Source organism: Ascidia mentula, chromosome 1 (assembly GCF_947561715.1).
Source record: "Ascidia mentula chromosome 1, kaAscMent1.1, whole genome shotgun sequence".
Taxonomy (NCBI): domain Eukaryota; kingdom Metazoa; phylum Chordata; class Ascidiacea; order Phlebobranchia; family Ascidiidae; genus Ascidia; species Ascidia mentula.
In genome coordinates, this window is record NC_138566.1 from 1947558 (window position 1) to 1963282 (window position 15725).

The window sequence follows — 15725 nt, forward strand, 5'->3', positions numbered from 1 at the left end:
GCCTCAGATGTTGAACCCTGAATATAAACAACATACGTCAACGTTCATCTGCTACAAATAAAATCTTTGTTTTAATATTCTTGTTGCATCCGATTTCATAACTAAAACCTACTGCAGAAGGCATGGCAAAAACAACAACGCTGCATAATAAATTTGCCGATCGGTTACTTAGGGGTCCAATAGTTTTGCCAAAACCAACACAACAGGCCTCTCCAACTGAACCCTAATAAATATGGCTAATATCAATACCAAAGTCAATCGATCAGTTTAATTCAGATGCATTCAACTTTAGAGTAACATGTACGTCTTAAATCGGTTGGTTAATGTCGGGGTTGCCTTACAAGAAATACTTTTGAACTTTAGTTCCGGTTGAGAGCAATATATGCACAAAGTAAGACGGGGTTTACAGAAATAATATCATTAATCCGGCCGTCATTATGCCCGTTTTGTAAAATATGAAAATATATTTCATTTTGCAAACTTATTTTTAATATTTGTGCTGGGTTCACTAAGTCCCCTTTGTCGCGTAATCGCAGCAATTATCTCTTTGTTTCTGCCTCGTCCTTGATATCTCCCTATATATTCGCCACTCTTTTCACAAAAAAACAGATCATTGTTTCGGTCTCACAGATCGCAATGTGATCTCACAGATCTTGGTCTCACAGGTTAGTTCAGATCATCTCTGTTTCGGTCTCAGACCGAACTTAGTACAAGAACAGAGACCATCGGTGACGGGTCCTGCATCCATCGTCGTGTCAGAATGATATTTCTAAACAGTGTTGATTTCGGGTCTTAAGCAATGGAAGCGTTTAAAGCAACAGCAATCCGCGGACTCTTCAGAAGGAATAACGTTATAATAAAAGGAATTCGGAACACGATGAGACATGCTAAGTGTAAGCAATTTCAAAGTGTGTTTAAATACATGACTACGACAATAAAAGTTTCGAGGTTGAGGCATATTTAGGAGGTTGAAATTAAACACAATCACCTTGCACTCACCACCGCCGTACGTCATATTAATTGCTCTCATCCGTCGTAACGCAGCTCATTTGCATTCAAGTTTTTCTAGCACGAAGTTTGAAATCTTTCTTAACTTGTTGCGATACAAATTTACTCTGTTATAAGACTTTTAAGAGTCGTCAAATGCGTTGTGTTGTGGTTTGAATCAAATCAGAATCCCGGTTAGCTATAAAGCGTGTGTTTAACTACAGACCAAACGTAAATTGTGTTACGGTTTTAACACAATTGTCATTTTGGCAGAATGCAAATATGTTGTTTCTAGTGATGTGTTGCGCCGGATCCGACCCAAAATTGTTGCTGCGCTTGTACACTGGAAGGTAGTTGAAGGATTTAATTCCCACTGTCTAAATTTATAATTTTCAAATATATTCATGTTCACGTCGATGCATATTTTTGTAAACCGAAAAGTCTGGTCATCGCATCCCAGTGCAATGGGTTTGGATTCTACGCCAGACGTATCTGTGAGGAAATCACATTTACATGTGTGCTTGACAACCCCCCCAGCAAAACATGTAAAATCACAAGCAAATTTGATGAACAATTTTACAGACTTTAAAATTTTAATTTTTAATTGCTTTCCTGTAAGTCAGCATTAGAATCTTGACAGATCCAAGGATGTTAAGGAAATTATAGGGAACAGAAAGTATTTTGGCATGCAGTTGAAAAAAAAAACATATTTGGATTCTGATAGAATGACAATAGTGTGTTAATGAATTTGTGTTCCAGTTATATGAAAAGTGAAGTTAATGCAATAACTTTACTTAATCGCAATGTTTTTCACATGTTTATCATTGGCTAGTTTTTATTGTACAGATTATTGGTGAATTTTTGCAAAAGTGTGCGGAGAATTTATTATCACATATTCCCAATCTGGCTTGTGTTGCAGGTTGTCAAGAAACTGGTAGCAAATAATCAAGCAGTCGATAACCACAACGAATGGTGGAGTTACATAAAGTGAAGTTTGCAAGAATTTTTTTTTTTAAAATGGGTTGATATCGCATACCAGTGACTCCTAACTAGGTAATATTTAAGTAAACTTAACATGGTTGGTTTAGAAACATTTAAAGTATTGGTAAAAATCATAAGGCTACATGCTGCACTATCGAAATAACCTCAAACATCCCTTCGGGGCTCCAAAACAGTTACAAGACATCTAATTCTGAATGCATTTTGTAGTGGAGGGTTGGTGGCTTCACTTAATTGCAAATGGAGGGACACTTTTCTGTGATTCATTTTTTGCAAAACAAATTTACACTTTTTTAGCCAAAGTAATATCCAACAGGGGCCAAAATGCACTGGGGAAGAGATTAAGGTAGTTGTCTTGCATATAATTTTGACCAGAATTTCTAGATAAGATGTGGGACTAACAGAAAATCACAAATGGAGTGTACTTTCTGTGATTCATTTTTCCGCAAAATCCACCTTAATATTTCAGCAGGTTATGAATCAGATTTTTAACAGCACCCTCTACCATTCACTGCCTGACCGAAAACCCTGAAAACCATGCCAAAACTGTCAAAAACATGCTGAAATTGCCCTGGCAACAGTCTGTGCATCTATGCTCATTCAACCAAACCACTGACACTCATGCAGTATACTCTGTTACACAGGAGAAGGGAATTTCACGACCAACAAACTCTTTTCCAAAGAAATACAGAGATGCGACCATTAGGCCAAATCCTGGCATTAAAGGTTATTCAAATTTTATCTAGAAAGTTGTATTTTTACCTAAAGTGGTTTTCATCACTTTAACCAACGACACTGTTAACCACCACATTTTATTGCAGAACTGAGGCTTTCTTGCAAACTCGATATCCAGTTACAAACTGATCTTGTTTAGGAATTGGCAACAGTTCGTTCAAATAGACAGCACAGCTTCCAGAATAATGTGAAGTACTGATTATGTTCCACAAGGTAGTGCTGTTGGTCCACTGTTGTTTCTTCTTTATAAATGATTTACCACAATCAGCCTTCACTAAACATACATTTGTTTGCTGTCGAAACAGCACTAATTACAACCCAGGCGACATCGCAGCTGTGCACAAAAATAAGAGCAAATAACTTTTCAATGTTTGCTAAAATCTGTCGATGTAGAGATTGTCCCATTTTGTTGGAAAATTCAGCTCTGATTCAAAACAATTAGTTCACATAAATAGTTGCATTCTTCACATTAAATGCTGTTGTTTGCTATGCAGATGTGAAGTTGTAAAATTTAGATGGAATATCTCATTACCATATATCACCTTGCTCTGTAGCCCACTGAACACTGAGTTTTGCTCACCACAATGCCATGGCCCTGGTTGAGAATCCTTGTATTCAAAACCTTTACTTTCATTTACTTTATTCTTAGATTTATTCAAAATGGTGAAGCTATGTTAATTTTTTTTAGTCAAGTTCTGTTGTGATTCAGAAAAAGACTTTAACAAAACAAGATTTGGAAACCTGGAGGAGATTAAAAATGAAGAATACCTTTATACAAGAATCATGTAACTGTGTTACACCATAACATTTCTCATTCACATGTCACTGTGATATGATTTGAATGTTTTTAGACCACATATCAGTATCTTGAAGTTTTATTTTAAACCTCTAGCATGAAGAAAGGTGGCACGTAACAAAGCAACCAGTAATGAAGGTAAAATTTGGGGATAATTGAGCGGGCACACTTTGTGTTAAGCCAAACTCTAGTTTACGTATTGAAGTCAAATTATTTACTCAAGTGCCCCCAGGGGAATACAAAAGAGAATAAGGTATCTATGTTATACTGTAGTTGGACGTTATGGCAACATTATTTTAGCTGCGTAAGTGTAAATGTGCACCGATGTTAACTATGTGTACTGTTTATACTAATTCCAGATAATCGCGTATTTTGGTTCATCGCATCAAAAAGCTTGGCAAATTAGATGTGTGGTTGACCACATTGTGTCTGCGTGATGTAAAGGTTAAAATTAAACACCTGCATTAAAATGTTAAACTTTGACCATCATTATACTCATACAACATTTGCTGAACAAACATTTAAAATTAAGTTAATATACCTAAAGGTTATTAGAACCTAATGTTTAATTATTTGCAGACATGTTTGGAACAACCACTGCTGTTTTTGGTGGCACTGTGATATTATCCCCAAAATAACTTTGTACAATTAAGTCAACCATAAAATAAAGCACAAAATTCCACCCCATTTTAAATGATCTATGTTGTGTTTTTACAAATTATCAAGTGTTGGTTATTTCATTTGGGTCTGAAATGTACATTGTCATTAAAACAGCAGCTAGCTTGGAGAAACTTTGTGACTTTTTTACTGTGGTGTGAAAAAGGAAGTTATAAGTTAATGTTTAACCAGCATTTAGGTTTGTAGCAGTTGCCCATATTTGCTTACCTCAGCCACACCTAGCTATTTAGTTCCTGCATTGGGAAGAGAGTGAACACATTTTTGGACAAAGTAATACAACAAAATTCAAACAGTTAAATGATTATTTTCTGGGAGAACAAATGTAATCCAGCAAAATTAACGATGGCAGTTTCCTCACGTACTGCGAGTCCAGAAGAACTTCATATAGTAAGTATCACCTGTTTTATGTTTGTGTAATATTCTAATGCAATATTGTTTTGTCAGTTGAGAGAATTTAAAGCTGAAAACATATTTTGTGATGTTGAAAAATGTGAAGTTGGCCAAGGTAGTTTTGGCAAAATTTTCATTGGAAAACACAAAAAACATGGATTTTTTGCTGTCAAATTCTTTAAAATTGCTGGTGGAGAACATGAGCAATTGATGCTGGAGAATGAGTAAGTTATATGGCTCAGTTTAACTGCCCATAAAAAATATCCACATGTATTTCCAGGTTTAACCAAGAATATGATGTGTTACTACGTATTCGCCATGACAACATATCAATTGTTCATGGGTACACCAAGTGGCCAGGGGCAATTGGAATTGTAATGCAATTCTATGGAGGGGGTAATTTAGAAGTCTTACTCCTGGATAAACGTATTGAACTTGGTTCGTGTTTGATTCTTCGTATGACAACTGAAATAACATCAGCAGTTGCATACATTCATAATTGCGGGCTTGATAAGCGTGTAGTCCATGGTGATCTTAAGCCTGGAAACATATTCATCACAATAGACATGCGTTGCGTAGTTGGTGACTTTGGATGTGCTCGGCTTGTAAACTTTACTCAGGCAGCAACTCAGATTCAAGGTCAACAAAAACGACAACCATTGACATTGTACTATGCGGCACCAGAAAAATTATCTGATGACGTTAAACCGAAAAAGGAGCAAGACGCATACAGTTGTGGTGTAATTTATTATGTCATGCTGGCACGCAAGCAGCCATATCCCTCAGCTGATATTTTTTGGCTAAAAATTCAAAATGGTGGTTGTCCAAACCTTCAAGGTATTAGAGAAATACAGGATGAAACCAATGATGCAAGCAACAGAGAAATAGTTGATGTGATGGAAAGAGCGATGATCAGATGTTGGAATCAAGATCCAAATCAACGACCAGACATGGTTGACATTCGTGATGAATTCCAACAACTTCTTTCCAAACAAGACCCCACAGTAATTTTGCTGCAAGTAGCAAATGCTGCAAGGAACATGCATATTGTGGATCCAACAGCAACCCACAATCCAACTGTTCCACTCAGCCAGTTTTCTACACAGACATGGAAATTTCATGGTATGATATTTTGTCAGTTTCATGAATTCAAGTTTGTTTTGTATCATACTTCCACAATAGTGTTTATGTACAATGGAACTTATATATTGATATGCATGCTTTATATCTCTTGTTCGTGTAATATTTGTTGAGGATTTTTGTTTCTAGATATTGGGCCTGAAATTAACCAACCACTTGATGGCAACATTCATCCAGTTGAACAAGCACAACAATCCCCACAAGTACAATGTAAGCAATTTATGTTGCAAAATTATTATCCAAGTATGTGGGCGTCAGAGGCTGTAATCCTTTTTCAATGCAAGCTACCTGGCCGAAAGCATAAACATTGCGCTTATAGAGTTAGCTGCAGGAATTGAAAAGAAACGATCACCGTCATCCGTTTGGTGCTCAACGGATGACGGTGATTGTTTCTTTTAAAGTATAGTCACCACAAAGTGGAAGTCTTTGCTTGGCCGTTTGGTCTGCAAAGTTTGCCTTATAGTTACACCAGCTGCACTGATGAGAACTTTTAGGTCGAAACAGTGGCCATCTGTCTGCAGCTTATACACGAAACATTTTATTTCAAAAAGTATTCAAAGATTATGAGAAATCTTTCCAAGCCAACGTTTGTTCCACCCTGACTAAGGTCATTGTTTTTGAAAGCAGAATAAAGCCTATATCACCCACACATACATACAACATTTTACTTGGGATTGCAAATGTTGCTGATTTGCTACTTCCCAAACAAGTTTGATGTAAACTATATTGTTTTCAGATGAATTAGGAATTGCTGAAGTTGCCCAGATGCAAATACACCAGATACAACCAAGTGCATCGCAAAATAGAGGTTTTGTAACCAAACATGAAATATTCTATCAAATAATGCTAATAACTGCTCTTTATGTTATTATGATTTGGAATGTAACAAGTTACTATGAACTAAAACATAATAATAATTTTCTGATTGAATAAATAATGCCTAAATGCAATGCATTTAACTGGATATATTTGTCTACAGGTGCAAACAGAAGATCTGCAAGTCATGCTACACCCCAAAATCCACCCATTGAAAGAAACCTTCCAGTGGATCATGACTTGCCCAACCCATCACCAGGAAGAAGTGGAAGAGGTAATTTTGTCTTGGAAGTAATCCTACTGTTTCCATTGTACATGATTTATCTGCTAAAAAAGTTTTGAGACTGCATATCCTTGCTATAAAGAGTAAGTTATTTTTAGATGTTGAAACTTTAAAATGATCGAAAACACCTTCTTAAAACAGTAGTGTACACATTTAGGTGTGAGGCATGAAATTGATCCACCACTCGAGAACAACATTCAGCCTAGTGAAAGAGAACAACAATCACTGCAAGTACAAGGCAAGTGTTTGGGTACAGACTTGTGTTTCTGTATTTCTTTTTATTCACAAAATCTAAATACAAATAGAAGCAAATAGAAGATCTACAAGTCATTCAACACCTGAAGTCCCACCCAGTGGTAGAAATCATCCAGTACATCATGACTTGCCCAACCCATCCACAAGGAGAAGTAAAAAGGGTATGTAATTTGTACTTTTTAATAATCTGACATGGTTAGCATTGAGCATAGCAGCATGACAGAATCAATACCAACATGTGAAGTAATTTGCTACAAAAATATTGGTTTGATGTTTGTGTATGACAGCTGTAAGAATACCCCATATTGCAGCTACTTCACAAGTCTTATAAAATGATTGTCATAAGTAGATTTAAAATATCAATTAAATGGATCTTGTGCTTCATTTATTTTTGTTGCATGAAAACAGATAATCATGCCTTGATAACAACTTTCTGAAAACGTACTTAATTAAAGTTATAAATGGCTTTAACATTTGAACTTTGTACAAATTATATATGTATAAATGTCTAGTCATTGATGAAGTTCATTGCAAGTTATAATACTGTACAATTTCACACCAGAAAAAGTGAAACCTGTTACCAACCCTCTGACACCACCCAGTGACCGTAACCTGAGAGTAGATGATTCCACACCCCACTCATCACATCAACAACCAGGTAAAATAAAACAGGTGATAACGTAACAAACAAAACATGTGATATGTAAGATAAAAATGTAATGAAAAAATACAATGTCAAATTTAAGTATCTGCCTTTTAAATATTGACATATCAAAAATTTCCTGTTAAGTATTTCTGCAATGGTGAAAGTAGGATATTTAAATGTTCAGATCAATATTCATGTGTGATGCACTAGCTACTCACTATTCACAAACCTATCAGGACATTTTGTTCCAATGTATTTTCTGTTGCAGGGGACTAACTTGTTATTTGAACCATTTTCCTAACTTGATTTTCCTATTTAAAATTGTAATGAAACAGCCATGGCATTGCAATGCACAGATTGAGAACAGTCAGTTCTTCTATACAGAAGGTTCACAGGCTTCGCAGCCAAGCTGGATCAGCCATTTTCCCGACAAGTCGGAGCGAGATCTGAAAAATCAAGCTCCCGGTGAGGTTTGAACTCACGACCCTGGCTAACTAGGCCCAACGCTCTACCAACTGAGCTAGCTCGGTGGTTTCACGGGTTATATCATGGCCAAGGTACAATGGTGTGCAGGGCACAATTTGTCAGGCGACTTTCACATGCGCAGAGGATCTCCACCACCGTAATCAGACAACGCAGAAGTAATACCATGCTTTGAAGGCAGGGTCGCCCCACTATAAAGGGCCTGCGCAGTGGGGCGATCCTGCCTTGCTATGCGAAAGCATGGTATTACTTCTGCGTTCTTCTATACAGTTTTTTTTTTTTTTCATGGTATGATATTGAGAAATTTCATGGTATGATATTTTGTCAGTTTCATGAATTCAAGTTTGTTTTGTATCATACTTCCACAATAGTGTTTATGTACAATGGAACTTATATATTGATATGCATGCTTTATATCTCTTGTTTGTGTAATATTTGTTGAGGATTTTTGTTTCTAGATATTGGGCCTGAAATTAACCAACCACTTGATGGCAACATTCATCCAGTTGAACAAGCACAACAATCCCCACAAGTACAAGGTAAGCAATTTATGTTGCAAAATTATTATCCAAGTATGTGGGCGTCAGAGGCTGTAATCCTTTTTCAATGCAAGCTACCTGGCCGAAAGCATAAACATTGCGCTTATAGAGTTAGCTGCAGGAATTTAAAAGAAACAATCACCGTCATCCGTTTGGTGCCCAACGGATGACGGTGATTGTTTCTTTTAAAGTATAGTCACCACAAAGTGGAAGTCTTTGCTTGGCCGTTTGGTCTGCAAAGTTCGCCTTATAGTCACACCAGCTGCACTGATGAGACCTTTTAGGTCGAAACAGTGGCCATCTGTCTGCAGCTTATACACGAAACATTTTATTTCGAAAAGTATTCAAAGATTATGAGAAATCTTTCCAAGCCAACGTTTGTTCCACCCTGACTAAGGTCATTGTTTTTGAAAGCAGAATAAAGCCTATATCACCCACACATACATACAACATTATACTTGGGATTGCAAATGTTGCTGATTTGCTACTTCCCAAACAACTTTGATGTAAACTATATTGTTTTCTGTTTTCAGATGAATTAGGAATTGCTGAAGTTGCCCAGATGCAAATACACCAGATACAACCAAGTGCATCGCAAAATAGAGGTTTTGTAACCAAACATGAAATATTCTGTCAAATAATGCTAATAACTGCTCTTTATGTTATTATGAATTGGAATGTAACAAGTTACTATGAACTAAAACATAATAATAATTTTCTGATTGAATAAATAATGCCTAAATGCAATGCATTTAACTGGATATATTTGTCTACAGGTGCAAACAGAAGATCTGCAAGACATGTTACACCCCAAAACCCACCCAGTGAAAGAAACCTTCCAGTGGATGATGACTTGCCCAACCCATCACCAGTAAGAAGTGAAATGGGTAATTTTGTCTTGGAAGTAATCCTACTGTTTCCATTGTACATGATTTATCTGCTAAAAAAGTTTTGAGACTGCATATCCTTGCTGTGAAGAGTAAGTTATTTTTAGGTGTTGAACTTGAAGCTTTAAAATGATCGAAAACACCTTCATAAAACAGTAGTGTATACATTTAGGTGTTAACCTTGAAATTGATCCACCACTCGAGGGCAACATTCAGCCTAGTGAAAGAGAACAACAATCACTACAAGTACAAGGCAAGTGTTTGGGTACAGACTTGTGTTTCTTTATTTCTTTTAATTCTCAAAATCTGAACACAGCAAGTAGAAGATCTACGAGTTATGCTATACCACTCATTGGAGGATGGCTATCTACAAGGAGAGGTAAAAAGGGTATATATATATATAATCTGACATGGTTAGCATTGAGCATAGCAGCGTGACAGAATCAATACCAACATGTGAAGTAATTTGCTACAAAATGTTGGTTTGATGTTTGTGTAAGAGATCCCCATATCCTTTTTGCAGCTACTTTGCAAAGTATGAAATGATGAAATGATTGCCTTAAGTAGATTTAATGTATCAATTAAATGGATCTTGTACCTTGTTTATTTTTGTTGCATGAAAACAGATAATCATACTTGGATAACTATTTTTTTAAAAACGAACTTAATTTAAGTTATAAATTGCTTTTATCAATTGAACTTTGTATAAATTATATATGTATGAATGTCTAGTCATTGATGAAGTTTATTGCAAGTTATAATATTGTACAATTTAACACCAGAAAAACTGAGACCTGTTACCAACCCTCTGACACCACCCAGTGACCGTAACCTTAGAGTAGATCATTCCACACCCCACTCATCCCATCAACAACCAGGTAAAATAAAACAGGTGATAACGTAACAAACAAAACACGTGATATGTAAGATAAAAATGTAATGAAAAAATACAATGTCAAATTTAAGTATCTGCTTTTTGAACATTGACATATCAAAAATTTCCTGTTGAGTATTTCTGCAATGGTGAAAGTAGAATATTTCAATGTTCAGATCAATATTCATGTGTGGTGCACTAGCTACGCACTATTCACAAACCTATCAGGACATTTTGTTCCAATGAATTTTCTGTTGCAGGGGACTAACTTGTTATTTGAACCATTTTCCTAACTTGATTTTCCTATTTAAAATTGTCATGAAACAGCCATCGCATTGCAATGCACAGATTGAGAACAGTCAGTTCTTCTATACAGAAGGTTCACAGGCTTCGCAGCCAAAGCATTGCAGCCAAGCTGGATCAGCCACAAGTCGGAGCAAGATCTGAAAAATCAAGCTCCCAGTGAGGTTTGAACTCATGACCCTGGGCTAACTAGGCCCAACGCTCTACCAACTGAGCTAGCTCAGTGGTTTCACGGGGTACATTGTGGCCAAGGTACACTGGTGCGCAAGCGCACAACTTGTCAGGCGACCTTCACATGCGTAGAGGATCTCCACCACCGTAATCAGATAACGCAGAAGTAATACCATGCTTTCAAGGCAGGATCGCCCCACTATAAAGGGCCTGCGCAGTGGGGCGATCCTGTCTTGCTATGCGAAAGCATGGTATTACTTCTGCATTCTTCTATACAGTTTTTGTTTTTTTTGTATTTTTATTTAAAGACCCCATGGGGTAGGCAGTGTACTTAACTGTAGTGGTGTCTTTTTTATGAACATTCAAATTTTTAATAATAAAATTCATTGCAGGCTTGTCAGGATTTCTTCTCATTGGTGGAGAGCATTCAAAACAAGATTGTGTGAAATGGAATGTTGCCACAAAACAACATGAACATTTACCAGTTGGTTGCATTTTAATGTTTAAAATAGCTTCACGGTGCCTTAAAACTGTAAACCCCATGCATTTCAACTTGTTTATTGCACAAGCAAATCCATTTATTTGTGCTGAAATAACAGATTAATTAAAATACAATATGCTTGGCAGCAACAGCAACATAATACAAGTAAATCTATGTAAAATCACAAAAATGTTAGAGAAAAATTGTTGCATCACAATCAGGGGTGAGCTCAATTGTGATATTTCCTTTTGACAGTTTTAAATTTTAAGGAATAATCTTTGCAAATATATTGGCTGTCTGTTGAAAACTACTGTTAAATTATATTTGAACCACAATAAAAATATTAAAAATTGTTAAAAATTGTTATGAAATGTTTACGGAGTTTCACAATTTTATTTGTAGAAACTGAACACAGCAAGAAAATACTCAACTTCGGCCAAAGTTGGAAACACAGTTTATGTAATGGGTGGAAGCAGTTCAACAAAAAGTTGTGAGATAATGAATTTGGAGAGAAGTGAACGCTGGATGAAATTTGCTGATTTATGTGAAGGTCGAGTGTTTGCTGCATCTGCTGTTGTCGGAGGTCAGTTGCTATGATTGAACAAAACAATTTAAAAAAATCAAATATCTTTGGAACCAATATGTTAATGTTTTATGACACCTAAATTACATTTTGCGACCCCATATATTCATTAAACAGAATAAAATCTGTGCACTTAGGTATCTTTAGGGAGAAATTTTATGCTTGGATTCGTTTATAACAAGGTCACCATATTCAAATTATAAAAGACGGTTTAAGAAATCGTAATGTGTATAAACAGAGTTATACGAAGAAAATCAATGGTTAAATTATATACTAAGCAGTTTGAGTAAAATACACAGATAAATTACTTGAATTCTACTGTATTTTATCTTGTGGGTGGTACTTTGTTATGCTACAGAAATATTTGTTAATGACAATAGCAAAAGTTGCATAGGATCCAAGTTTTATTGCTACCCAATCTATTTTGTTGACAATTCCATGTTGTAGAGAAACTTTACCTTTCCGGAGGTCATGGTGGAGATCACAAACCATTTTCATCCTACTTGATTTATAACATAGATGTAGACAGATGGACGAATAATTTCAACATGTTACAACCAAGATATGCACATGGAATGTGTTCAATTGACAGTAAGAATATGTTTTAAATCTTTCAAAACTTATGAAGGCTTTCCCTTTTCTTGACAATGCAAGGCAACAATGTAAAATTCGGTTTAAACTTTACACACCCCACAATACTCACTCACTTATTACTCACAAACATTCCATCAAGTTGCAAAACTGTTTGCTTATTAATGACGTCATATGCACGAGTTTTAATTTCGTTTCGTGTAAAAAAAATTTTTTTTATTAAACTCATGTTTAAAATAATTATTTGCGTTCGTGAATATCAACCTTAAAATTGTTTAGTTTTTATTTACATCTTGATACAAAACTGTCCGTTGTTCCTTCGTAAAACGTAGTGCTTAACTCAATGATTGTTACGTAACATTACAACATAATCGTAATATGACGTCACAATAAATATTAACACAAGCGATTTGAAAATTTCTTCAGATGTTTTGTTTTCTGTGGGCGGAAGTGATGGCAGACAATACTTACAATCATGTGAATTCCACGATGTTCGTGTTGGAACCTCCAGAAGAATCGCTTCTCTCAATCAAGCAAGATGTGATTTTACATGTGAAGAAATTAAAGGGAAGATCTATGCAATTGGTTAGTTATCAGAAGTTACATATTAACTAAAACTAGTAGTTTTTGAAACTGTTTCTTATTTCCTGGATTCCATCCATTAATGCGAGGTAACTTCAGTCGATTCCATGATATTTTGAATGAAGGTTTGTTATTTTCTTGCTATTCTTGTAGTTTGTATATTCTTGACAAATAGTTTTTGAATTAACTCAAATTACTGGTTTAGTTTTAAACCAAAAACCATCAAAATATCTTCAGTGTAAGATTTACAACAGTAATTAATATTACTTAATTCACACATGATGTAATTAAAGTTATTTGAACAAATATTTCACTTAAATATAAAACAGAAGCCAAGAAAACCCTGGACAAAGTTTTACTTTAAATCCGACAGGAGGTTCTGATGGTGATCGTGGCGTCCCTGCAAACAGTTGAAGAATACGAACCAAGAGTCGACAAATGGAAATATGTTTCTCCTCTCCTAAAACCTCATTGCGATCACTCTACTTGTGTTATTGATGGGAGGATTTATGTTGTGGGTGGAGAGAGGTGAGGTTTACGTTTGAATGTTTGTACTAGTAATTGTGACGTCACTATAGGGTTTGTTACTCACAATTGAATCTGTTTAATGACTGGGATAATATATGTAAGTGTAGGATTTGCGCACAGCCGACTGACCTTGCTAATGATATTAAGTAAAAGTAAATTTTGTGTCCCAATATCAGTAATAAAAATATACAGGTCATGTGTGTTGTTGTCAGTTGCGTGTGTAATAATTTCCTGATTTTTAACCAAACTCACAGTAATTTTGGTTGTATTTTGGAGTTACAGCGATCCCTCCTCGACATCAGTTGAAGTTTACGATCCAACCTCAGATGTCTGGACACATGCTCTTGATCTAGACAAACCAGTTTATGATGCGACTGTTGTTGCTGTTTAATATGTGTTTATTTTGTGCTCAACAAAAATTACATGTTTTGCTAACATTTCAATCCCAGTCTGGTCAACACCCCCCGTAATGTAGGTCAGTGGTGTGCAACCTGAGGTTATAAGGATGACGAAAATGAGAAATATCTGAAGTTCAAAACTTTATACGGCGTCTCGTAGCTAATGGAGGTGGAAGATATTTTGGGACTCTGCATTTATAAGTGATTATGGGCATAGTTAATATGCCAACATCTAGCATAGTTTCTGTTGCGACAACCCAACTGAAACGTTGGTAAGTGTGTAAAAGATGAAGGGGTAGGCATAGGGTTTGACTCTTCGCTTGCAAGACCACATATGTTGTTACGTTTACACGGTTAATGGTTTAATAAGGGATAATTTTGGTGAGATTTAAAAGACGGACATTCCACAAAGATATTCGGTGCAAGAATAATGCGGTCCAAGGAAAATAAACCAACTTTTTTGCTCCCTGACAAAGGGAAACCCTAAAAAATGTTTTGTGCATCACGCCTGCGTTCTGTTGTCTAGTGTTCTTCTGTTTATACCAAAACCGTTAATAATTCATCACAATGGTGTAGCTGCAATATATGTGTGTCAGTAGCGCTGTTTTAGTGACGCCCAAAAAGGTATTTGCTTGGAGTATTCTCGTTTACGTTGTCATAACAACAACGCTGCTCGCTAAATTTGCTGATCAATCACTTCTGGTTCCGATAATTCTTTCATAACAACACAATCCTTACCAACTGCGATTAAACAAACTTTAAAGTAACATATGTGCGTTATAAATCGGTTAGTTAACATTGCAGTTGCCGTAAAAGAAAGTTTGTAAACTTTGTGATCGCTTAAAGCCTGATTAAGGTGCATGTATTGCGCAAATAAAGACGGGGTTTACCACTACTGCAACAACACAGAAAAATTATCACTAATCCAGCGGTTATTACGCCCGATTTGTAAATGTAAAATTCCTGGATAGTATTTCATTGTGAGAGGTGATGAGTTGCGACAAGCCGCACAAGAGCCCCTCCTTGACAATCGAGCCCATTCTCAACAGAATCTAACTAGTATTTCTTTCAGAAATCATCAAAATGTCAACCGAAGTCAACGCGCTTTGGCGCTGTTGGCGGTAAAAAGGTTCCATAGTGGACAATTGTACGTTACCATGAAGTTAACATCGAAGGGACTTGAAGTTTTGTGCAGACAACCACAAGGGTTTCTACATCAACACACTAAAGTTAACCCGATACCGCTTCATTAACCCTCTCTTAATCGACGACAAACTTTTGCTTGTGACGTAACAATTACAGTTTACAACTGCTGTTTTAATCGGCTCTTAATTATTATCAAAAAGAACCCCTCCTTGACGATCGAACCTATTTCTGCACTGTAAGGACCCTTCGCCATCAGCCATGTTTTACCTGCACGAGAGTTAGGTTTTTTGCAGCAGGCCCCTTTGCAATTAGCCCTATTGTACCTGCGCACATGCGTCTTCCACAACGGGAACGCCAGTCTATCTGAAAAACTACATTTATATAAACTGTTAAAATATAACAGATTAGCAACACTTACATCGTTTACATATTTT

The 15725-nt window shown here is 36.1% G+C and overlaps 2 protein-coding genes across 2 annotated transcripts in view; both read left to right on the top strand.

Annotated features, from left to right (window-relative positions):
- Positions 1-1093: 1093 nt before the first annotated feature.
- The window catches only part of LOC145917768 (uncharacterized), a 31956-nt gene continuing 17324 nt past the window's right edge, over positions 1094-15725 (top strand). The window contains exons 1-10 of the mRNA XM_083003045.1: positions 1094-1218; positions 1907-2040; positions 2631-2712; positions 2808-2934; positions 3410-4582; positions 4640-4809; positions 4866-5707; positions 5855-5935; positions 6462-6533; positions 6705-6815. Of these exons, the coding sequence (XP_082859171.1) occupies positions 4493-4582; positions 4640-4809; positions 4866-5707; positions 5855-5935; positions 6462-6533; positions 6705-6815 (1366 nt within the window). The 5' untranslated portion in view covers positions 1094-1218; positions 1907-2040; positions 2631-2712; positions 2808-2934; positions 3410-4492. The remainder of the gene's footprint in view (positions 1219-1906; positions 2041-2630; positions 2713-2807; positions 2935-3409; positions 4583-4639; positions 4810-4865; positions 5708-5854; positions 5936-6461; positions 6534-6704; positions 6816-15725) is intronic.
- On the top strand, positions 6991-14159 carry LOC145912066 (uncharacterized). The gene is made up of 16 exons (XM_082999490.1): positions 6991-7066; positions 7130-7240; positions 7642-7737; positions 8110-8190; positions 8667-8747; positions 9281-9352; positions 9524-9634; positions 9807-9891; positions 9955-10013; positions 10417-10512; positions 11375-11466; positions 11866-12046; positions 12494-12637; positions 13064-13222; positions 13593-13747; positions 14030-14159. Exons 1-15 carry the CDS (start codon positions 6991-6993, stop codon positions 13631-13633), a joined length of 1485 nt encoding a protein of 494 aa, XP_082855616.1. The 3' UTR covers positions 13634-13747; positions 14030-14159.